This window comes from Carcharhinus amblyrhynchos, chromosome 1, assembly GCF_965287045.1.
Source record: "Carcharhinus amblyrhynchos chromosome 1, sCarAmb.v2.hapA, whole genome shotgun sequence".
NCBI lineage: Eukaryota > Metazoa > Chordata > Chondrichthyes > Carcharhiniformes > Carcharhinidae > Carcharhinus > Carcharhinus amblyrhynchos.
The window spans coordinates 121858294-121883502 of record NC_137324.1 but is presented as its reverse complement, the minus strand read 5'-3'; the positions used below and the strand labels follow the sequence as shown (position 1 = coordinate 121883502).

The window sequence follows — 25209 nt, the reverse complement described above, 5'->3', positions numbered from 1 at the left end:
CAGCCAATGGATAGAGTCGGATCGAAAACAAAAGGCGACAAAGCCAGAATGAAGATACTTACTTCTGCCCCGTGTTGTCCTCAAACTCACCGAGTGCCGTTTGTTTAGTGCTGTCTGCAGCAGATTAGCGGCAGTGTGTGAAATCAGACTGGACTGGGAAGACAAGATCAGGCTCGATGTGGATTGGGATGTGTATTGGGTTGCCCCAAACCCAGACACCATTGTTCGTTCCCCCCACCGAGAGCGACAGTGGAGAGTGAGTGGCCTTTCAAACCTCGCCCTTCAGTCACCTCCAGAGTGGAGATACAAGCAACAAGAGAATGGCGGGGTGGCGAGCTGCAGATTTGATCAGACATATGGAAATAGCAGCGGAAAGGAAAATGAATCAACACAAAATCAAACATTAATGCCTGCTTTCTTCCAGCTTGAAACATACCAAACGGGTACTAATTCCACTCAGAGGTAAAGGAGATAAGCGGAACAGTGATTTAAAAACACAGCCATGTGTAGCTTCGCCTAATCTTGCGTCTGTTTGAGAAAAAAATAAAAGGGGATCGATTTTAAAGCGTTTGTTAATCAGACATCGATTTATGTTTTTTGCCTGATTATTTTAATCAATTCCTTTAGATATTGTACAGACAGGAGTAATCGGTAAACTGGTCATTTAACTTCTGAATAAACGGAAAACTGCCCACCAAATCGTGAGCGTGTCCACGGAGAGAAAGGTGCCCCGCTCCCTCCCCGACATATTCCAACTGCCTTTTATTATTCATTTAATTTCCTTCTTACCCGCGGAAGAACAGCCAGTGGGAGCAGAAAGATGTCTGAATTACACGGGGCGTTCAGGAAACCGTCCAAATTGTCCGTGATAAATATAATTTGGGAAGCGTAATTGAATTTACTTACACCACAGCCTTAAAAAGTCAAAAATCCCAACAGCGGGCTCCATTCGACTTGAACGCACGCGTTTCTCTGCTGTGCGAACGTAAACTGGCAGGACAACGTGGCGCCAAAAATAGAAACAATATTCTAAACTTTCCACATTCCTCTTCAAACTTTTATTCAATCCATCTCGTTGATTAATATCCGAATCCCGTTTTTTTTTTCCAGTCGAGTTGTTGCCAGGTTTGGTCATTTTCTTTCTGAACTCTCCTCACAGACTCTCTGAACATTTAGATTTGAACAGAGTAGAAAGTTCCTGCCGCCTGCCTGCCATTTTAGTCTGATTACTGACTTGGATCATACAGATATAATGTACTTAATATATGACCGAAGCTGAGGTAGATAATAAGCCTGCAATCCGGCTTTTGCTTCGGATCTCGCTCCTTAATACTTTGGCTGTGTGTCTGAAGGCACCTCATAAAAGCGCACGTTGATTTTTTTTGCAAGCGCTTGAGTAAATTAGCGTTGCATAATCTTCCCCAGGGGTTTGAATGGCAAAGATCTCCCAATCCACAAAACTGTCTGCGTCAGTGCTGGTGAAAACTACACTGGAAGGTGATTTCAACTAGCCCCTTTGTCTTTGCTCTCCATTAATGTCATGGCGCTATGGAGAGTCAATATACAATCTTTCATAAAACGTTAAAATAATCTTTGATCTCAGTCTTAAGTGGTGTCATAAAGTTCACACGTCTACCTATGGGAGGTTGCTGTTTCAGTGCAGACTTCGAAAGGAAGCTTTTCACTTTCCAAACTTTTGATTTTTCAGAACATCTTGTGAAGTCGATAAAAAACATTTCCTTTCACGTTCTATTCTTTATCAGCAAAAAAAATGCATTGTCTTTTTATGCTTGGTATAGAAAGCCCTCACCACCATCCCCCCCGTCCCTCCCCCCTCCTCCCCGCCCGCACCCCCCCCCCCCCCACCATCCGATTCAGACCATGTGGCTGGTGAACTACTGTATAATTTATCTTCATTTGCACTCTCATTATGCACTCTACACGACATAATCCTGTATGATTTAATGTGCAAACAGGCCCCACACATGAGGATGCTGGATCAACATTATTAATAACCAAACACAAACTGTCTGACCTTTAATAAGGTAACAAAAGCCTAATAAAGTCGTCTGAAATGTAATATGACCTTTGAACCTGTGGTTCTGAAAAATGCCTCTTACCCCCAAATCTGTTACAAAACGGAGAGAAAGCCTGGTATTAGTTACGATCTGCACACATTGCCTACCTTCTACAAAACAATCCGCCTGTTTGAACAGCAATTATTTGGGAATCAGTCCGAACGTAACCTTCAGCGACATTATTGCATTATTTTTAATCTAGCTAACCTCGCCGCGCTGATCATCTTCATTCGCCATCAATTTATACAGCGCTCCATACTGACTTGTTTCAATGATGCGTTAAATCTTAGAATATTCTCCGGCAGCAGATTGACCGGACAGCCTGATTTTCAGTTGGTTGTTTTGCTTTCTGAAGTAAAAATGCCCGGGTTTCTCGAACTCAGCGCAATCGACTTCTGAAGCAAGCGAACACTCCAGGGATGGGAATGAGATAGACATGTTAGTGATGGGGCTGCTACAGTGTTAAAAATAAGGATTCATTTTTCGTGTCAGGACTGTGTGGAGTTGAGCGTAGGTGGGTAATCCTTTATGTTAAGTTTGTATACATCTTTTTTGAGAAATTGCACTTCGGTGGATTAAATATTTCGATACAAAAACGATCCAGTTAGACAAAATGATTTCATGGTATATTTTTTCGTCCCAGGTGTGCACACGTTTGACTTGCAAAATAAACGCGTAATGCCGTAACCAATTTTATACACAGAATAAGTTGTACATGAATGTTTTTTTCCAGAACATCACTGAATCTTACAACCAGAGGTACTAGTCTTAAAACTGATATCCACACAGACTTTTAATAATAATAATTAATAATAGTGTTAGAAACATACAGGTGTTGCAGTTAGTATATACATTCTCTCGCTTTTAAGCGGAAATAATCCTTCAAGCTTCCGCGTGACATGCTTTTTTTTATGTAACTTCAAAAACACTGGCGTGATATTAACTAACAATTGCTTTTATAAAATTAATTTGACATTTCGATATATACACATCCGTTCCGCCAAACATTTTTTTTATTATCACAATGCTGAACTTAAAAATAACAAGCTTATATAGTATTAATAAAGGTGATATCCAGTCAAATAATCAGCGTATTTCTTTTAACCATCAAACGTCCCTTTATCTGATGAAAAATATTTGCAAACGGGGTGTCAAGGGAGGAAATATCACTTGCGCGTTTTCCCTTAAATTAGAAAGTCGGCTCTGTGGGGTTTAGCTACACAGGTTCAGTGGTTTCATCTGTAGTGCCCATTATATTTTAAATTATTTCTTGGAGTTCATCAGTCTGAGAAGTGTCCTGTTATCTTTCACACAGGCCTGTCTACAGCATACTGGCAGGCACTCAAGTTAGATGCTGGGTTCTGAACACTGGCGTACCCAAAACTTGAATGCTGCTTGGCTTTGAGTCTAAGGCTAGCCAGGCTTGAGTTGCAAGTGTCTCTGTAGACGTAAGGTGGGGTTGGCGGAGCATAGGGGCAGGTTGCGGATGGGACGGCGGAGTTTAAAGACGGGTTGCTCAGGTTGTTCAAGTTATTGAGACCGTTGAGGCCGGAGCCGGGCACCCCGGTTACTGCAGAGGGGACCATGCTGGATGACATGCTCATGGAGGAGATGGAATTGGGGGAGGAGAACATCGCTTGAGAGGACAGAGGATTAACGTTCATGGAGTTGAAGAAAGGGAAGCTTTTGGTGGAGAGCGAAGCCGATGTCAAGCCTTTGGCCGCCCAGTTGTTGTAGGAATAGCCCGGGTACATGTCATCGTAGGGTTGCATCAGACCATTGAACTGAGGTCCAAAGCCGCTTTTGCACAGCTCCGCTTGTTGGTTGCGCTCCCGTTTCCTCCACTTGGCTCTGCGGTTTTTAAACCAGACCTGAAGGGGAAACAACAGTCTTGTTTTCAGAAACATGCAACAGAATGAGAGAGAGAGAAAAAGGAAGATTCATCAGCACACGTCTAAACCATCTGTACATTTCAAATATAACAGATATAACACACATGAAATGGGTCCAGTTCGAATTCAGCTCCAGCAAACATCAGCTTGTCCTTTTGGGACCCAATAAATCAGTCAGATAGATCTGTGGTTTTTCAATCACCGAGGAAAGTCACAAGTATTTGGTGTAACGGATATAGAAATAGGTAATGGGTCCTTTATTACAAATATACAACAAGACTAACCCATTGAATCCTTAACTGAGAAACATAAGTTATGCAAAAAAACCTTAAACCATATTATTAATTTAAATGGGATATTTAATTACTGAATTTCCGAATAAATAACTCAACAACTTCAAAAACGATGTTATTCAATAACACCTTCAGGCGACCCTTAACATTTGTTTCAGGTGTACTATTAAGAAGCACGGAGAGATTTATTAACACATCTCATCAGCTTTTCGAAAGCACACAGCAAGACGAAAACGCTGCCATGATTTTGACTTTATTGGAAAACTGGTCCTTCAACGTGCTTTATCGTTGACTCTGTTTCCGTGTGTAAAAGGCAAGCCCAAATGAATGCGAAGTGAACTAAACAGGGTGACACACGTGAATCCAAAATATGGTTATCTGAAACAATTCCACGAGTATGTCTTAACTGGGTAGCTGCAATATAATCGATTGTGAATGCTGTGACCTGGAGGCCTGCTGCTTCTCACTTGTTTGTCATCTGGAAGGTTTAGTGAATTAATAATTCAGACGTAGCAGAGTAAGGACAGAAAGTGCAATGTGAAAGCAAATGAGTAAAATTCCACTGGCTATGTGTTGAAGGATGAATTTTTGCGTTCGGAAACACACGCCAAACGGAAACACATTGTCCTTCAGGAGTGTGTTTTTCCGAGAAAGAAAAGCAGTGCACCGTTGGGAATGTATTGGAAGTTGACTCAATACGTTTTTTACAAACATGCACATAGCCTACTTTTATTGTTCACGGTATAGCCAGATAAACAATTGGATTGCGCAATACAATACCTGTTTTGAAGTCACACATACAGGAACAGCAGTGTGACTTCGTTAATAGAGATCCTGTGTAACACAGGAATTTCATGGGTCTCCACGGAGCTGCGAATCATAAATGATTGGGATACCAATAACAAAGTTCCATCCATTCATCAATCTATGTTGCCTTTCTATTGGTCAATCAGGGATCAGCTAAGAAAGACTGGAATAGCTTCTCAGACTATCTATCTATGTACCATTCGAGGCACTAAGTGAAGCCTAATGAATCACGTCAATCTTAAGGAAAGACCTCTTTTTTCACAGTTGTCGGAATCCACATTCAGGCAGCGAGACTTCTCAGCACGCAGCCACATTTGTGTATTGGGATGTAATCTCAGACAAATATCACAATGGCCTGTTACACAGCATTGTTTACACAACTGGTGTCCTACATTGACAAACTATTGTTAAGTGCTATTTAGCAAGTTTGCACCGTATTCCAATGTGAAATAAATATTGCACTTTAATTTCGAAAGAACAACATTATGGCCGACTTTTACACTGGACAATATTGTAATGTAGGTTCAAATGTTTCTTATCTCCCTATTTAATGGATGCTGCAAAGAGATAGCAGGAATATGCGATTGTGACAAGCTATTGTGGAGTCTATCTTGCCTAAGGTAAATAATTCAAGGAAGTTATTAATGCGTCGAATTACATTAATGATCAAGTCCCCATAAAATCGCTGCTGTAGTTTGATTCAGGTTTTGGCTTCAAAAATTACTGACGATGCAAAATTAGCACAGAAATATTGCTGCTAATAGTGAAGGGGATGCAACTGAAAAGCATTATCGGTAACCTACCCGAACTCTAGCTTCAGTTAAATTGGTCCAAACTGCAATTTCTTCCCTCGTCGACATGTCTGGGTAGCGATTTCTCTGGAAAGTTGCCTCCAGTTCTTGTAGCTGTTGACTGGTGAAATGGGTTCTTTGGCGCCTTTGTCTCTTTTTCTTTGACGGGTCGTCTGTATTCGTGTCATCGTTTTTGCTTTGCTGAATTTTATCTTTTTCTGGGGACAAAAATGAGCAGTGATTTCCCAATTGGTTCACTTGGGCATTACATAAATATTCAGCTCACACACCTGAGAAAGGTAAGTCCAACCAGAAACAACGAACTAGACATTGTGCATCCTAAAAGTACCTTTAAGTGCACAAGCACAGCGATATTGCGGGTTTAAATCGTAGCACCTCACGATTAAATGACTAAATTAAATGCCCTGGTTCACTTTTAAATGACAATAGCTTATTTTTGCGCATTGCTTCATATATTCAATTTGTATATTTGCAGAGTTATAAAGCACCTACTCTGATGCAGAAACAGAAATGATATGTATAAATTATTTCCACCCCTGAATGTATACTCAGCGCGTTTTCTTAGTCTATAAAATGCAAACAAGCTACTCACTTCATTGGCAAATGTACATATTTCCTTGCCCATAACGATTAAAGTACGAACAGACCCATTTTAGACTGTAATAAATAAATGAATATTTAATACCCCGTTCTATTATTATACTAAACAATAATTCGCATAGAATTTCATTGCACGCGCTCAAAGATATAACTCAGGAACGGTGCAATTTGCAGACATGTGAAACACTGAATATATCATATCGTACAAAGTGAGTAATAAAATGATCGCTGATGTCAAAACGCACTGCATTTTTGTCTTGAGACGCAATAAAGTTATGCCATAAAATAAGGAAGTGGCACTATGTCCGATTGGAGTGAAATCGATGCGGCGTTATATGGATGGAAAAGGCCTTACCTCCCGTGTCAGGACTGGAGGTGTCCGATAAAGTGTGAACCTCGAGCCGGTGCTTGGGCTCGCTCGTTCGTACCGGTTGCAAACCCGAAGCCATGGCTAATGCTGCCTGATCCCGCACCAATTTATTGCCGCTGCTGCTGTTTCTAGGGTGGTCCAAAGTCAACGGGTCTTTTGCACTGTTCATCTATAAACAAATACAAGCAGCCGGTGCGATGTTCCAAAGAGGATTAAATTTCTCGCAGCCCACCTCACACTGAGAGAGAAGTCCAAAGGGGAATGCAATGATCTAGGGGTGTGGTGATCCAGGAACTGTCGTGCACAAATCTTCAATAGATAGTTGCACAAATCTTCTTTAAATTGCGCATTCGTGCTGCTCTCTTCATTAGAAAGCCCGTGCAGGGATGAAAGTGTGCCAGAGGAGGAGAAGAAGCAGACTGAGGGGGTGACAATGAATGAATGATTCCGGGCTGACACTGTGTATGTGTGCGTCCGAGTGACAGGGATAGGTAACTGCAGATAAGGATCCCCGGACTGCCGCTGCTCCTGCCGCAAAACGCGCTCCCTGTTTCACCAGTGGCTTTAAGAGCGGAGCCGCCTCTGATAACCTCGGCAGTTCCTCCTCCTGGCCAGCCTCCGCCCCCCGGCTGTCACTCAGACTGAGTGACGCGGACTGCCGGCCCGTCAACAGCGCCGGGGGGCGGGGCCGCCGCCGAATCTCCGCGCGTCACTATACCAATCAGTGAGGTGGAGACGGGGCCCGCCCCTCTCTGCGTCTGTGACGTCACGGGCGCGCGGGGGCGCGCGGGGGTGGCAGGGCCCAGAATGCACCTGGAGTCCTGTCCCTTCACTCAGTGAGGAGGGAGCGAGGCAGAGAAAGCAGCCTGAGTGATTTATAACCCTCAAATTATACACATTCTCAGTCTGTCTTCAGCCCCCTTATTTAAACCTATCTTCAAACCTTGTTGTTCAGATTCACTATTAAGTTACACAACTGATTTTTTCCAATGCCACTTTTTTAATATTCCTTGGTTATGGAGCATAATCTCACCCCAGATTAACAACACCAGTTCGCGGTAGTCGCCCTGCTTGCTTCATGTACGAAACACAAATATTGCTTATTTCTCTTCGTATGCTGCCTAATCGTGTCCCCATCACTGCTTTTTGAAAAAAAATTGTTCCGTACAAATGAGCCAATTTGCTCCAGTTCTTAATTATTGCCCATGCCAAGCACACAGTAAACACACTCACTCTTTTTGAATGGGCAATGTACTTTCAGAGGACCTATTTGAATAAAAGAGCAGTCCGAGGGGACTGCTCTTTTATTCCTTTCGACCACCTTCCTTTCGACCACCCTCTTACTACTTGAGGAAGTTGCCAATTAATTGATTTGTATTCAGTGTTTGGTAGAACATAGATTGGCAACATCAATAAAGACTTTTTTAAAATTTTGAATCGTCACTAATTTGGAAAATATGCACCCTGGTTGGTATGTTGTAATCATTTGCTTTTCCTTTGGAAAATATGTGCAGTATTTAGGTGTTTTCTCGACATGTTATTAATATTGACATTGATTTGCACCTGCAATTGTAATAATTTGTTAATTCACAGATCTGAATTACATTACATCTTCATCGCGAAGTAATATTAGCAACCATTCGCAAAACAAAAAGAAACTAAGTATATATATCTACAATTCAAATTATTATACTTTCGTAGTTTGCATTGAAGTTCTAAGTTTGATTCCACGCATGGCTTGTCATACAAGGGCAATATTAATTCAAAGGTTCAGCGTTAAGCAGCCCCATTATTCTCCATAACTAGGGCGATTTAGAGTGTAACGAGTAAGATTAAATGGTTAGGTTTTGTTTATAAGGATCTTGGAAACACACAGCAGGTTGGTTAGTATCTGAAGGACAGAGATAGGTTAACGTTTTTAGTTTCACCTTTGATAGAATATCTCATTCCAGAGCTGAACAGTCTGCGATGTGTTGGTAACATTTTGAGTTTGCATTTCAGGTCTCCAGCATGCTATTTAATTTCCAGTTTGCGTCTTTACTCTTTTGCTAATATTTACAATAGACTTAAAGAAAGTGAACGACGTGGAAGCGCCGAATACATCGAATAAATAATGCCTAGTTACCAAGTTGTAGTTTTAAACAGATTTTATTACCGCCAGGAAAAAGAAATCATATAAAATTTGTGTTTATTTTGCTTGCAGTATGAGACTTTTAAAAATATCTTTCAGCCTGGTAATTTTAAACACCCGGTTTCAATTCTCCAGCAAAAAAAGGAAACATTTTTGATTCCCGACAATGCCGGTTGTTCGAATTATTTTCAATTTGACGGAGGCAAGGGCTGCGAACAAAACAGATGTGAAGGCGGCATCTTAGATCTGGCCCAGTGGCAGCTCTTCAGACGTGTTTGATTCAATAAGCAAAACAGGTTCGCTTCCAGCTGCAAAATCTAAAGTCGGAAAGCTCCTTGCCTGATTAACCTGACTCGTGAATACTGGTGACGAGGCTAATAAGGGGGGATTTGTACTGACACGGGGGTTCTGACACTTCCCGCTCTCAGTATCTCAACCTCCGTGTTTACCATTTCACTAAAGCTGAATAAAACACACACACACACACACACACACACAACGCTGATCTGCAATAAATATTTAGATTCTCTCCCTGTCCGAAAGCTTATCATTAATCGGTATTCTGTTCGTTAGCTGTTTTTTAAGATCATCTATCCCCGAGATTTGGCAAGATTCTTCCGTGCATAACCGCGCGATGTTGTGATGGAGAGAACGCTCTTAAATTTGTAGTGGTTTTTAATCTGATAAGACTCTAATTTGCTTAAGTCTTTTAACTGGGCTTTAAACGGGTTCCGACAGTTTTCTTATTGAATTTCTTCAAATTCCCAAATGATCATAAAGTACTGACGTAAAGTAAATATTTCCCTTCTCGGGTGCTGAATGTGACCTAGAAAGACGTGAACCAGTCCTCAGGCCGAGAACCTATCTACAAACAGTACAACCTGGCTAGGGATTTAATATCGGATTATCATTACCTCCTTGACTTCAAGTGACTGTTAAAATTAAGAACAAAATTAAGCTTGAATTTAAGGGGGGATGAAGGAGATCAAACTTAATGCAAATTTTCAGAAGTTTGTGGTTGTTATTGGAAGGACTTCGACGACTGTTGTCGAATTTTCATTTTTATCCCACATCTGAAGTGACCAGGATTTGTCTTCATTGGTGCAAAACGCGCGTTATTAAGAGACTTTGGGCAAACATTATTTGTCATAGCATTCAAGCCCGATTTTAGTTTTAATCCTAATGGAATGGTCTTTATCATTTCACTGAGTCTTGGTGAATTTGGACAATTGTACTCTTCCCAAATCTTTTTTTAGTGCGTCCCCGCCAATCGGGTCAGTAAAAGAAGAATTGCAGTCCAGTTTTCACAATCACAATAATCAATTCAAACAGCTGAATTAAATGCAGGACTATTTTCTATTAATTATGTCCTTTCACGGGGTCTTTTCGGCTGTTTACAACTGCCTTTATATTAAACCTTCGATGTAGATTGATCCTTAAAATGCGCATGTATTAATCTTACAAGTAAATGTTGACGGAACTGTCAGTAGGTTTGGTCTCAATGAATACATTTCAAGAAATATGTTCTTGAGAAAAAAAAGACATTGATATTGAAATCTTAAGATGGCGAGCGTGAGATGCTCGGCCATGTTTGGAAATGCATGCAACTTATTCACCATAATATCCATGGAATTATATTGCTTCCTGTTAGAACACCAAACTATCAAAACTACGGTCTGTATTTAAAATATGGCACATTGAAAACAGGGAACCCTTTACAGTGCTACAACGTTCCAAATGTCAAACGCCTGATTTCAGCCACTTGCAAGCACCCTAGCATCCCGTCTGGGAGTAGAAACTTTTAAATGCACATTCACTTGTAAGCTTCTTATAGTCAGCCTCAGCGGAAGATTTTACTACGTGGAAATGCGTGAATCATAAAAAGTGTGCTTTATCCAACTCTCTGTCTGGTCCAAACGCGGGTATAATTTAAGTTGGGAGTTAAACGTTAGCGGGCCCAGCAAGTTCTCGGCATTAACTGTAACGCCGTAACCACTTTCATACTTATGCAGTCATTTCCTGGGTCAAGCCCTGTTGCCTGAAGGACATCAACTACTTTCAACACCGGTCAGAAGTCTCGCTTATTTGTCAAGGGCATTTAGGATTTGTGTAAGTTTCAAGCTTAATTTTCTTGAAAACAAAGAGCGTTGCTTTCTACTCCAAGTGGAAGGCCGGATCGACAGCGGGGTGCTCTTGGTAAAGAATACTGCAAGAACGGAGGGTGCGGTCGGTGGGTGGGGGTTACTGTCGTCCCACAAAACTGTTAGCACAATTATTTGTTTGCAACCTGGATCACAGTTTACCCGTTCGCCTCCATCGACATGTAAAGAGAAGTCCCGTGCACTTTGCATGTGCTACTAAGATGAACAGTAAAAGCTCGACCCGTTCGTTTGATTAAAGATCTTGTGAGTTTTTGTGGCGGAAAATTGGGGAGCTAACAGTCAGCATTAGTTGCCATGGTTACCGTAAATCACATAAATCCAAAAAATACCGACCTATAATCTGAGCCGAAGCTTTGATTTCCCTGGTGAAATAATATTTAAAAAGGCTGTCAGCTGACAAAACAACCTTATTAATTTTCCACGGGTAAGAAGTTAACGCCAGAGAGTTTTCATTTAAAACTGCGTGTCTTCAAACAGCCAGGCAAAATATCTATAAAATGGTACCATGTCTTTAAAATTTGTAATTCCGGCATTGTAATAATAGAGCTTAATGTGTTATTACCGAAGGCATTATGTTTTGAAGGTTTATCAACATTTGCTAAAATTTTATTTCTAATCGCCTAACTAAGTCAGAAAAATGGTTTACGTGTTATGGTGTGCGCGTTTGAGATAATTAGCGATGTGGTCTATTGAACATTGCTGCGTCCAGCATCTGCACTTGACCATGCGTCTGACAGCACAAGATGGCTCTATCCAACACAATTTGCTCTGGTGTGTGTAAGATTTTCAGATTTTTTTGGTCATACGATTTGAGGAATTCTAATGATTACTTTTGAAGATTGCACCTGGAAGGTATCCATGTGAAATGATTCACTTTGTTTCATTCACTCCCTCTCTCATGAGAAACACAGCCAGGTCATATCACTTTCCATGATGTCTACCCGAAAGCTTGCCAAATCAAATGTCAGTTGTAACATCTTTTTGCAATGTACGCTGGCACCTGGAGTAACAATGTATGTTTGTATCTGGGCATGTCTGTTGTTGTGCAAGAAAATGTATATGGCAGCTTTGCATACTCGTGCAAAATGTTAAAAATAATAGCACTGAATGGTAAAATATTTATTTTCCGGTGCGGTTATTTAGTAATTCTAACATTACTATAATAGAGGGCTCAGGGCAAGAGGGGAGGCCGATCATCAATAAAACAATTTATACTTTATATAGCACCACTACCAAAATAAAATGTTGCGAGGCACATCATATGTGTGTTATCAAACAAATTTTGACACGGCCACATAAAGAGTTGTCAGATCCAATGACCAAAATCTTGGTTAAAGAGATGGGTGATAAGGAGTATCGTGAAGGAGGAAAGCGAGGCGGAGAGGTTTGGGGAGGCAATTATAAAGTTTAATGTCTAGGCAACTGAAGGTTTGCCCACCAAAGCAGGAGTGATTAAAATTGGAGATGCCTAAGCGGCCAGAATTAAAGGATTACAGAGATCTCAATAGTGGTGTTGGGGAAGGGAGGTTGCGGGGCTTCTGCATGTTACATAAATATGGAGAGGATTTGTAATCAAGGATGATTTTTAAAATATAAATGAGACATACTTAATCAGGAAACAATGGACACCAATGACCCGAGTGATGGGTGAACGGGTTTTTGCAAAGAAGGGCACAGTTAACAGAGTTTTGGATGATCTCAAGTTTACAGAGGGTAGAACGCGGAGGCTGGCCAGTAGTCTGCTGGAATAGCTCAATATAGAAATAGCAGAGGCATGAATGAGGGAGTCAGGGTCAAATATGGCATCAAGGTTGTGACCAGTCTTGTTCAATTTCGGAGAGTTGCCAAGGTGAGGAATTGAGACAATGGTAAGGGAACGGCGAATGTGGTAGGAACCAAAGACGACGGTTTATTATCCTCCCAATATTTGGTTGGAGGAAATGTCTTCTCATTCAGTACCGGGTTCTGTGCAAGCAATTTGACAATGTCAGGACAGTGAAAGGGATCGAAGGAGGTAATGGTAGTGTTAGATGCTATCAGCGTACGCGTGGAGACTGATGTTGTATTTTGAGGTGATGTTGCCGAGGGGTAGCATGCAAATGAAAAATAGGAGGGAACCAATATAAAAAAATTCATTAATGGCGACATGGCAGCCTGAAGAGAAGGGACTGCAGGCGATCCTTGGCTTGATAGTCAAGGATGGAACTGGGCAAGTGCAGTCCCGTGCAGCTGGACAATAGTGCAGGAGAGTTGGAGGAGGAGGATGGTGAGGTCAACCCTGTCAGAGGTTGCAGACAGGTTCTAAAGGATAGGGAGGAAAGTTTACCTTGTCACAGTCACATGGGGTGCTATTTGTGACTTTGATAAGAGCCGTACGGTGGCAGGAGTGAAAAACTGATTGAAAGGAGTCAAAGTTGCATTTCTGGGAAAGCTCGGCACGGATTTGCGACGTAACAACAAATCTAAGATCTTAGAGAGGAAACTGTGGTTGGAGATTGAGCTATTTGAATACTGCATATTTCATGAGCAAAATATGATTTAAAAAAATCCAAAATATGCATAGCTGTTGTGCTGACACATAGAAAAGATCACAAAACTATTTTCAAATAAATGCGCCGTGGAATCGAAAAAAAGTTAAATTAAAATGCACTTCTGATCCATCAATTGCACGTTTATTATAAGGCTTTTAGGTATCGAATTAGGATGTTTGTAGTATTGTGACACGGTCGCTGGCTCTGATTGTATTTGCACATATACATTAGAAGATTACTTCCAGAACTTGTAGTCTGTTAAGTGGATGAATTGGTGCTGTTTGGGTAGATTTGTGCTTGTTTTGTTGTCTTATACCTTGGGTTTGTTGTCTTTTTCCTATGTTGGATTACTGAGTATTCTCCAAGATGAAGAGCCATTAATTACCCATTCAGTCAATATTAGGAAGACGACAAAGCTTTTTACAAAGGATTAAGAAGATATCAAATTGTTCCATTAGTATATTCCTACTCACGAATAAGCTTTCATTATACATTTAGTTTTCCCTCGAGTCAATCTAACAACTGCTGCATATATTACACAGACTGTACAAAACAGACAGACAGTAAACAGATCTTAAAAGGAAATAAACTTTCTTTCATTGATATTTGACAAATTTCTAGTTCTTTCCCGTCTCCATGGCACCCCTCTCCATTTACACACATAGAGGATTAGGCAGTGCAGTAACACATTTCTTTAGTACAAACACCGCCTCACTCTTCACCTGAAACATGCTTCTAAATTTCTCGTTAAATGACTCTCACAATGAACAAGATTTAAAAACATTTTATACACCATAGTACACGAATTGTTACTCCAGATTAGTGGATTACTGGAGTGAGTGAATACCCATTTTAAAAAGTGACAAGAGAAACTGTAGCATGTTTGCATATTCAAGAAAAACGAAGTATTTTCAAACTGTTCGCAATTCATGCAGCTGTTTGGTATTAAAGAGATAAACCATGTCAAATTTTATTTTACATTTAGAATTATTTTTCAGGGGGCCTGCGGATAAAGAAACGCTATAGCTTATAACATATGGGTTTCCAAGCATCACTTAGCCTCCTCAATGTAATCTGATCATTTAAATTGTGTCGGACTGGCTAAATGGTAATGGTTAAATTTGATCATAAAAATCCGTTTGTGCAATGATTTAAACTGTACACAAACTGCTTAAATGCGAAAGTAACGACGGAGCAGACTGGAACACTGTGCTATCTAAAAACATTTCAACACACAACGTATTTGTGCACACATGCACACAATTGAATAGACTATGGAATAAATAAACCCTCAAAATTAACGTTTGCATATCATCAAATTGGAAGCACAAACAAGATTAAAATATGCGGACCCGAAATTTGGAGTTGAAATGGATGCCACACAATATGAGAGCAAATTGTTATATTTTCGTTTCGTTTTACTTTAAGATTGTCTGTCTAGGTAATTTTATACATTTTTGGAAATTACTGAATCAAGTGTATTCGAAACACGTCTATAGATACGCAGCTCCAATGAATGGTTCGGTTGCAAACAGAAAATTGAATACAATTTGGTAGGTTTAGGCCAAATTAATGGATGACTGTAGATTATACTTCTGCAATTGCCAATAAAAAAGTATTACATAACGCAAAGGATTTATAGCAGGATTAATACTAGGTTCAATTAAAAACACACATTAGAGCAGAACAACTAACTTACTTGCATATCTTTATATTTCAAACGGAAAGGAAAACCTGTTTAAACCTGTTTTTTGTAGGAAAATGTCCAATTAACGCATCTAGCAGTGCACAACAAGAAAACTGCAGCACATCAAGGATTACTAACGGCGTATGAAGAAAGCGATTTTATGTGAGAAAAAGGGCTTTTGCAAAGTCAATTAATTTTCTTCAGCCGAGCTCTTTGTCTCAAAATGTGAGGTTCGTGAAGATAAACAGCACAATTGGTTTGTACTCATTTGGATGCGCACTTTCTGAAAATATCAGAAATTGCATGTATGCAGATAATTTACACCTTTTAAAGTAAGTAATATACGCAGGAATGTATTTTTAAAAAACAAACGATAGAATCAAACAGAGAAACAATCTTCAATATTTTATTACCTGTTCTTTTATGAATGGACTTGCTATTTAGTCAAATGTAAATTATTCAGATGAGTCCAGGAAAATGAATTTTTTTCTCAAATTACTTTGATTTAAAATTGAGGTTGGTCGGTTGTTTATCTTGCTTGTAAGGAATTTAGAAATGCCGGGTTCACATAGCAAGCAGAACCCCTTCAGGATTGCTACACTTGATCTTTTAGTACAGCAGAGGCCGCTCTAACACAAATTTTAGGCTAACCGGTGTATCTTGAGAGATTTCTTTCAGTTTGGTTAGAGGGTGTAGTGGAATTCTGTTGTAAGGTTTAGTGTAGTGAATGATGTTACGCACACCATAATTCCGTCCATCCGATCACGTAAATATTTCAAGACTTTATGTTCGGAAATTTTAATATAGGAGACTATTTTGTTTTGCCTACCATGCGAGTCGAGGTGATGCCTCAGGAATTTATTATCTTTTCTACTGTTTCCAGCTTCCGTTGCAGAACTTAATTCAGATTTTCGAATTTCTGTGTCTTTCGTAAATAAATACTCCACAGCAGAGGGCTGCGAGGCTGAGAGGGGAAACATAGAAACGAAGTGAGACACGTAAATAAAATGCAACAAAAATTTCTGTTAGCCCCTTTGGTTTTCTACTTTCCCTAGTTTAGATTGTTCCGTTGGTTCTCGCCCACGCCCCTTCTCAGATATTCATGCTCTATGTTTTAAAATCTAACTCAAGTTGTCTAGAGGACTGTCAAGCAGCCCTCACATAAACGCATGTTTAATACCAGCAGCAAGGTTATTATATTAATCATATTCGAGCCAACCTTTTGGATAGGTGGCACTAATGAGAAAAAAAGAAAATATACCGGCAGATTTAGAGACGTGTGCGTTTAAACTATAACCATTACTTTTGACATGTTTTCTGCGTGGGTTTTTCGTCTTTTGAGGCAAGTATTTTTGTCGAATTATTCTGATGGGGTTCATGTTAAGAAGATGACAATACGTTTGATTCAAAAGGAGCATATTTCTTTTCTTCACGTGGAATGAGCGTATCTGCCTGCTTTCCGGTCCCTCTTTTCTGGGGTGCTGAAGGAATTGCACTTTCCCAGTTTGTCGCATAAGCACCGATTTTTCAAGGTTACAAAACCAAAAGAAAGCACAGACGTGTCTGTGTATTCGCTTCCCAATACTGGAGTTAATTAAACGTTCCTTATGGCACTCTGAGCTCCAACTCTCTCCTTCGCTGCTTAATTAATGTCAGCCATGACATCACCAACAGGCCTCACCCACAGAAACTGCCCAGTACCTGGCTGTCGGTAAAATTTCACAACTATAGTGGTTACATATTTCAAAGCATCTTATTGGCATTTGTTCCAAAAGTGTACATTTGTCACATATTAAAATCTCTAATTCTACATTTGCATTAACCTGTTTTCCTCTCCTTAAGCACTGTAGGGATGCTCATTCTTATTTCTTGTTGCTTTGAGGATCTGAGCTTCACTGAAACTTGCTTCAGAATATAATTTTAGCCGGTCACAGCTCAGAGTGAAAATACCCTCTGTGGCTGTCGGTAGTAGACGGTGCATTGAGAAAAATGCGCCAGGGGAATCAATCAGCTTCCCTACGTGTCATTTATACACAGGCCAAGTTTCGACAAAAGTATTAACTGCCCCTACATTGCAAGATGTTTTAAAGAGGCGGGGGGGGGGGGCGTTAAACGAAGCTTTTACTCACATAATTCGACGCAATGCTTACGGCAGTTGGCATCCATAATACCGCCAGTCAATTGTTTATCTAGAGAGAGTTGCACAAGATTAACCGTCAGAGCCAGTGTAACACCGTTAGACATGGAGGCAAATGTTGCTATTATACTTATAATTACAGCAATATGAAACATGCAGTGTCAGAATTTGGAAAGGGACAATCTGGGCAAAAATAATCATGCAACCTACAAACCAAGGTTCAGAGCTACGAACAGAAACCGACAATAACTAACTTCGACTGTGGCCTTGGCAATCTCGATTTCATCAGCGGCTGGTTTATAACAAATGCAGTTATTTGAATTCACAAAACATCAGATCAGAAAAACATAGAGTCCTTTGTTCGATCTGTTTTACACATTTCAAATGTGCATTTTATTAAAATTAGATAACCAGCAGCGTGGTTTTCATTAATATACAGGGAAAGGGCAATCTTAATTCAAATGTATTATGCTGTCATTGTGAATTGCGAAATTGTGTCGCTGTTTTTTTTCCCTGCTTAACCTTGAGCCGGATTTAAAATGTACCAGAGAACAGCAATTTTACAGCACTTCCTACAAAAAAAAACGCGGGTTCTTGGCAACCGATGTCCCGTGATCAATCTCATCCCAAACTCGAGCGATTTCACACGATTTAATCTGTTTCTTGTTTTCTAAACTATAGGCGCAGGCACGGCCACAAGTGCCAAAGTGCGACAGTTTGCCTGCTGGATATTTAGTGATTCCGCAGTAAAGTCGCAGGATTAGTGTCTGATTGAGATGTCTGTCGGTGGGATATTACAAAATTCATTATCAGAGCGGTGGACTAACTCGATATGAAGTAACACAGATGGGATTTTATTAGTCCAGGCTTCAAATGTTTGCTTATGATAATTTTTTAAAAATTTGCATGTCATCATCATGGTAATCGTTTTTTTTGCTGCTTTTCAAATCTATCTGGAACTAAACTATCTCCCTTGCAACAGTGCTGGCTTTGCTACCTTGCAGAGTAGGAAGAATTTGCCAAATATTCAGACGCGAACACCAAAATGAAGGTCTTCTGATAGATTTCCAGTAAAATTATATCTAGTTATTTTTAATTTCCAACCAGTTTAAAGTCGGCGTTAATAATTATGCATCACTTTGTGCTTGAGAGACTGAATAAATTAGCCTTGACTGCACAAACTATAGTAAACACGATTTGATTAAGTGATGAAGACAATTGAGATATATGGCATTGGCATGGCGCACACTTATTGTAGCTAACATTTTAAGTGGCGGAATAACATGTAACTATGTACTCGTACTTCCCAATTACTTAAAAAAAAGAAGTGTTACTTCAAATATCATTGCACTCAGAGCAGAATAAATGTTACCTCTCGTTTTCTTCCCCACCGGCAGTCTTTTTACTTAATCTCTCGTGATGTTCAGTGAATAAGACACCAACACTGAGGCTTTTGAGTGACTAATGCAATAACACCCACTTCTCCCTCGTTAATCATTGCAAAACACACACCTTATGGGTCAAATATGTTAAAATGAAACACCCAGAGCCACCATATAGCTTAATCCTTTGCATTATATGAACCTTCAAATCTCTCCTTGCATTAACTGCTGGTTTATTTAAAGTTTATTTATTAGTCACAAGTAAGGCTTACATTAAAACTGCAATGAAGTTACTATGAAATTCCCCATTTGGTTGTCCCCACACTATTTAAATCTGAACAAACTCCAGTGTGCGAGCTCAAGGTGGTGTGCCTGTTTTTGGTCGAAATCTTCGTTATGTTTTCATATTTCCGGATGAAAAATTCACACCACGCCTGGCCCTGATATTTGCAATCGATGGCATTGCGAATGATGATCTCGCTGCCCTGTCCTTTCTTTGCAAGTATGGTTTGCAAATAACATTTCAATCCATTACTACCTATTCGGTGTTTTATTTTGCGTTCCATTGCATTAAGCGTTAGTAATTTGTCAGATTCAAAGTAGAAAAGTGAAATCAGATGAGAGCCAAGGTTCAGCACCACAAAGTTAAAAAAAATCCAGCCTACAACTGATTAAAAATAAAACGAGAAAATTATACTGTAATGGTTCGGGATGCTAACATATCATTTATCAACTGGTCAACCGCGGTTGAAAACAAAAATTGATGTTACGAAAATACAAATAAGCAGAATGCACCTTGCAAAGTTATCTTTACCGCCAAAGCAATTACACCAAACCGGCTTCGAAGTCGGCCGAAGTTCTTCGCAGTTACTACTGAAAGAATCAGGCCCCCTTTACCTTTGGCCGCGAAGGGAAAGACACGCTGGCCTGTGCACCGTGACCCTCAAGCTGTTCCCCTCTGGCTGCTGTTGGCTTGCGGAGGTTACAGCGGCGCTGGGGCGATTTCCCCAACACTTGCTTCAGAACTTAACAACCGAATGCTATAAGACACCAGGCCAAGAGGAGCCGCTGAAACTTACCGACAACTGCCACTGGGGGACGGGATGGTAGTTGTAAGAAAAGTGCATCTTTAGTTAAAAAGACACTCTTCGTCCTCCCCCCTCCTTTCCTGTCAACAAAACCGAGGCTGGATCCACAGCACAAATGAACCCCTCAAAACTAATCACTTACTCGCTTGAGCGAGGGAAATGCTAAGTGCAGTGAAATGGTGATCGCAGTTACAAAGCACACACACGGGGCTGTGGGAGTGTGGAACGAATTCTCAGACTTGCATTATCTCACACCTAAAAAAAAAGGACGAGTCGACTTACCAGACAGAAGCTGACGAGCTTTTTTTTTAAATGTGTGTGGCTATCGTTGGGTTAGTAACAGTCCTGCGAACGACAGATGCAAGCTTGAAAGATTATACAAAATGAAATCAACTAACGCTTCCGCTTGGTCTCCTTGTGTTTCTCTCTCTGTCTCTCCCCCTTTCCTTTCTCTCCAGATTCTTTAGGATCTGTTTCTCTGTCTATTTTAGAAAGACGTGACGTCAGGAAAGATTCCAATATATCACAGGGAGAGAGAGAGAGAGGGGGAGACAGAGAAATTGAGTCTTTTAAAAGAGGGACTGAGCCTTTGGGAGTTCAGAGTTAAACACCCAAAAGAGCAAGCAACTCGGTTTTCATCAGATTTCACTTTTAAAGAAAGACACAAAGAACAGAGCATTAAAAAAAATCTGGGTAAATCATCTATTTGGCTGCACAACACACGGGCCACTAAAGCTATACCTGCAAACTCGTTTGGACATCAAAGTTATTTTTAGTACAAAAGTGCCGAAGAGGAAAGTTTCCAAGGGTTTCAGTTGGTAGTAATTTAATCTAAGGTGACACACATCCTGGTATAATGAGTTTTTAAAAATGTGTCGCATTTATTTGCTTGCAATTTACTTCCTGCCCTGCACAATACGCAAACTAATTGCGGTAGCGGAATTTGATTTACATATTGTAATTTCAAATAAAAAAAATGATGTGCCATAGCCCATGTTTACCATCACAACGATACGACGTGAAATGAATCTAACTTTGGAATGAATTCGAGTGCATTTTTTTGGGAAAACCGATAGTTAAAAAGCTGTTTTTTTGCCATGTAAATTTTTTTATTAGACTGACAGTAAATACAATTGACAATCCCAACATCAGGATGCGGGCGAAGTATGCAATTGGCCAGGTACAATGTTTACTTTGAAGAAGGACTCAGTTGCTGAAAATATTCAAACCTACATGAGGAGTGTCTAACTCGCCTGTACATTACAAAGGGGAAAAAAGATGGGAGTACACGCTTAGTTTTCACGCTTCGTCTAAAGAACGAATTTAGCCAAGAGTTTAGACGAATTTAATCACCCTTGGTAGTTTCCCACCACCAGGGTTAGCGAGGAAAGGAAAATTGCACCACGTTTTCCGTATCTCTCCGGGAAAGTGCACAGATGTGATGAAGGACGTTCTATTGAGAGCGAGGATGTTAGAAATGCTTCGAAAAAGAACAAAAATGAGAATAGCAGACACTTTGGAAGCATTTTCTATTAAACCAAAAGGAACACAAATAAGTCCTTTCAATTAATTAGATTAATTACAATTGCCTAGTTAAATCGTGATGTACAGCAGCCATAGATTCTCGGTAATCTTTGTTTTCTTGCTTTCCCACTGATCAGCTATCCCGCCATTCTGCCATACGTGTTTAATTCGATTCGCCGGTGCAGCTTAAGTGAGCATCTGTTGTAAAATGCAAATGTACCACAGAGAAACATAAGATACAGAATGCTTCTCATTCGGATCTCGAGTGTGTCGAAGGAGCTATACATACGTTTCGCCGCCTTAATCCTTCTTTTACATTTTTAGTCATACCCCCATTAAGCAACTAATTAATGCCTTTAATCACCAGGGGATAAAACATTAGACAGGCCGCTGGAGGAAAAGGGGGATTTCTGGAACAGCTAGACGTCCTAACATAATTAGGGGCACTAAAATAGTGGTGGTGATCTTACTCTTTTCAACATGTGTACTGCTATCTCTTCTAGATGTATAACACAAGTAGCCGGTATAAAAGATGTCCATTCTGTATGCAACTAGAAATACTACCAAACCACCGGGGTTGATCATTTGAGCTTCTTATAGTAAACCTCCCCCACCCCCACTCCACCCGATCCCAATCCCCGCCACCCCAGAGTTAAATGCGCTTATATTTATGGATAGGTTATGTTAACTAAGAGCCGTCTCAGTGTCTGTTAAGAGCAAATTGCGGAAAATAGTAACTTTCTGGGATTAAGGTCCGCACTGAAGCTAAAGCCGCTTGCATTTTCATGGATCTCACGGGTTTTACATTGATGGACATTTCAACTTCGGAAGCAGATTCCATTAAAATCCAATGGAGTAATCATTGTGGAGTAATCACAGGACCGCGCACTTCCATAACCCCGCAAAAAAACCACAGAAAATGTGTCAGAATAAAATAATCGCACACCCGACTTTTGTGGCACCCCTGTCTAAATGGTGCTCTTGATTCGCCTCAGAGTAGGGTTCGCACGGAAGAAAGGTTTCTTCCGATACACAGTTGCCGTCGACTTGTAGTAAATCATTTCAAGCAGGATAATAAAGCTCAGGTTCAAAATAATTCTTCCGGAACGCCCTCCGTTTACACAACGGAAACACGAGCCTGTCATTTACATCCGAACACAACACAATTCATTTACGTTTTAAACTAGAGTAATTACAGATTGATCTATTTAGTCCCCAGCACCTTTTTTTTACACCTTACAAGGATGCTCAGCGTTATTGGCCTGGCACCAAATTGCAAAATTAAAAAAAAGAGAGAGGACCCTGGAGGACCGCATATAATGTGCATTTTCTGTTAATTGAGGATTTACCTTCATCAGGAGAATCCAGAAGCGCCTCTTTCTCAGGGAGAAAGTGCAGAGGAATCCGCCAACTTCAGAAAAAAAAGGGCTAGGGATGTGAGATGTGTAGCCTCGAGGGTAGCGATCAAACCCTTTCATTTGAAGGAGTTATCGATTTGCTGTGTTGTCATCTTTGGCGACGCAAAGGACACTTGAAAAGAATTTCTGATACGACTCTCTGAGGAACCGAGGTGACCCGAGCGTCTCACGAAATTCTTAATTACCATATCAACTACTCAAAAACATGCATCTCCTGACAGGGATGGAGCTAGAAGCTATCAATGCCCCGTCTTCTATCATACAAGTGAAACTTTATATTCGTTTGTATTTGACAGGTTTCAGCAGATGTCTGTATCACCACGTTGGCAACTCTTGTTCTCTATGTGTGTCTGTGTACGCGCTATCCTCCGGCCCAGTTTCCATAATTGCACTATTGTCGTTTTCTTTAACTGCACTAATTGGGATGGACCGTGAATTAATGGAAATTCATGTCAATCTTCCCAGCAGCCTGTCGCGGAGCAGCGATTTACTTTATTTGAACATAAACCGTCTTCCTGGCGGATTGATAAAATATTGAACGCCTGCGACTCCAGAATGGATGGAAGTTATTTTCTGTTCCACGTTACTCTTTGTACTGCACAGATGACACATAATGGGGTGGCTGGCCGCACATAGCTTTGTCGCTACTAAAATAATACGGGCATCTAATTATAATTCCTTCATGAACGACCAGCTTTGGTTGCAAAGAACATGATTAGGATATTGGGCTATAACGCCATACCCACCGGTCAATGCACACTGCACGCACATTATCACGGTAGAATGATCATATGTTAATGAATGGATTGATTTGGTGGCCTGTTACAGGTTAGCAGAGTTGAAGTAATCAAAAGAAAAGTACATCAGTTTGCGCTGAGCACTCGGTCACGATTGCCTTGTATCTGATTTAGAAAGCTTGCAACGAATCGTTTAGTTTATAAGTAAACAGAACAAAATGTTTGTAACACTACATTCGGACAGACTATCTCTGGCAACCGATCAGCCCCTAGAATATGAGGTAAGGGTTTCCATTCTGATGGCAGAGGAAACATGCAATGCGTGCCATCCATTATTGGTCTGAAAGAGTTTTCAATGCAACGTTTTAAACTTGAGAATTCAAAGTACTTTATCTAAATTCTACCGAGTAACTTTTATGGACTGGTCGGAATATTGTTCCCGTTCCAGCAGTATTACTGTCATTTTTGATTGATTTTTTTGGATTGTGCCAAGGTAGATTGATTTTTGCTGCTTTCAATGAGATGCACGTTCAACCTCACAACACTGAAATATGCACGTGCACTGAGTTTTGTTTTGTGGTTTGAACGTAGAAAGAAAATCAAAAAAAAACTTTCAGTAACTGACGCTAATGTAGCTCGGCAGCCCCCACCCTCCGCTCCCCCCCCCCCCCACGCAACCACACATACATACACAGACACAACACCTTGTTTAATAATTGTAGAGACTGAATATTGAGCGGTAGACAGGGTGAGTTAGGCATGTTTAATTCAGTGAGTGTTAGGATGTGTAATTTAGCAAAACCGAGACAGCTAAAAGGTCGGTAATTTCGAATTCTCGGTCTCCAGGTTGTAAGTCATTCATTCTAAACGATGCTGGCACTGTCGAGGGGCCTTTTTAGCAACGTTTCGAAGACGACACTCTCTGATGGAATTAAACATTTACCGCCTTTCGGATGCACTTTAGTTAACATTTGTATAGATTCAGAATCCGGGCTAAGTCAGTCCCAGCATCATTTTAATTTAACTAAAATCGTATCGTTACAAAAAAGTTCTGAAAGTGTTGATTGTGAAATAGTTTATCCTTGTTTGGGCAGGTTTCTCAAATCTGGGCGTTATTTTGTTTATAACAAAATCGATCTGGACTGTGGGCAGGTAACATCAACAAATTATTTTAAAAATAAAATAAATTATTCAAAGCTCTATAATGTTCTTTTATCTTTGTTCCATGACTCTTGTAAAGTAGTACATAGGTCTTTGAATATTTAATTCGGAATGATACTCGCGCTGATTCACCATTGGAATTAGCAATCGTTTTAGATTCGCGGTTTTACCGCCTGTGGTCGCATCAGTGTTTGATATAACATCATTGCGGGAGGAGGAGGGGGAAATACGAGTAAATAAAATATAATTCGGAAACCTGTGTGGGATGGGGTAGATACCTGCCGCTTTACAAGCCTACGGACAAAGTCTGCCACCAGACACGAAAGCAAATCCCACCTGGAGAACAACGTTTTCGCAGTGGTTATAATAACATGCCTCACATATTTAGCATGGAAACAA

At 40.4% G+C, this 25209-nt stretch overlaps 1 protein-coding gene across 3 annotated transcripts; it reads right to left on the bottom strand.

The window, feature by feature from the left end:
• Positions 1 to 2733: 2733 nt before the first annotated feature.
• On the bottom strand, positions 2734 to 20335 carry pitx2 (paired-like homeodomain 2). 3 transcript variants are annotated; one of them, XM_080199264.1, is made up of 5 exons: positions 20253 to 20335; positions 17493 to 17552; positions 16193 to 16327; positions 5874 to 6079; positions 2734 to 3949 (listed from the first exon to the last, which is right to left on the bottom strand). In XM_080199264.1, exons 2-5 carry the CDS (start codon positions 17527 to 17529, stop codon positions 3386 to 3388), a joined length of 942 nt encoding a protein of 313 aa, XP_080055390.1. In that variant the 5' UTR covers positions 17530 to 17552; positions 20253 to 20335; the 3' UTR covers positions 2734 to 3385. The 3 variants fall into 3 exon arrangements, with proteins under 3 accessions (XP_080055390.1, XP_080055394.1, XP_080055380.1); XM_080199268.1 differs by lacking the exon at positions 20253 to 20335 and adding an exon at positions 19780 to 19809; XM_080199254.1 differs by lacking the exons at positions 16193 to 16327; positions 17493 to 17552; positions 20253 to 20335 and adding an exon at positions 6838 to 7371.
• Between the last annotated feature and the right edge of the window lie 4874 nt (positions 20336 to 25209).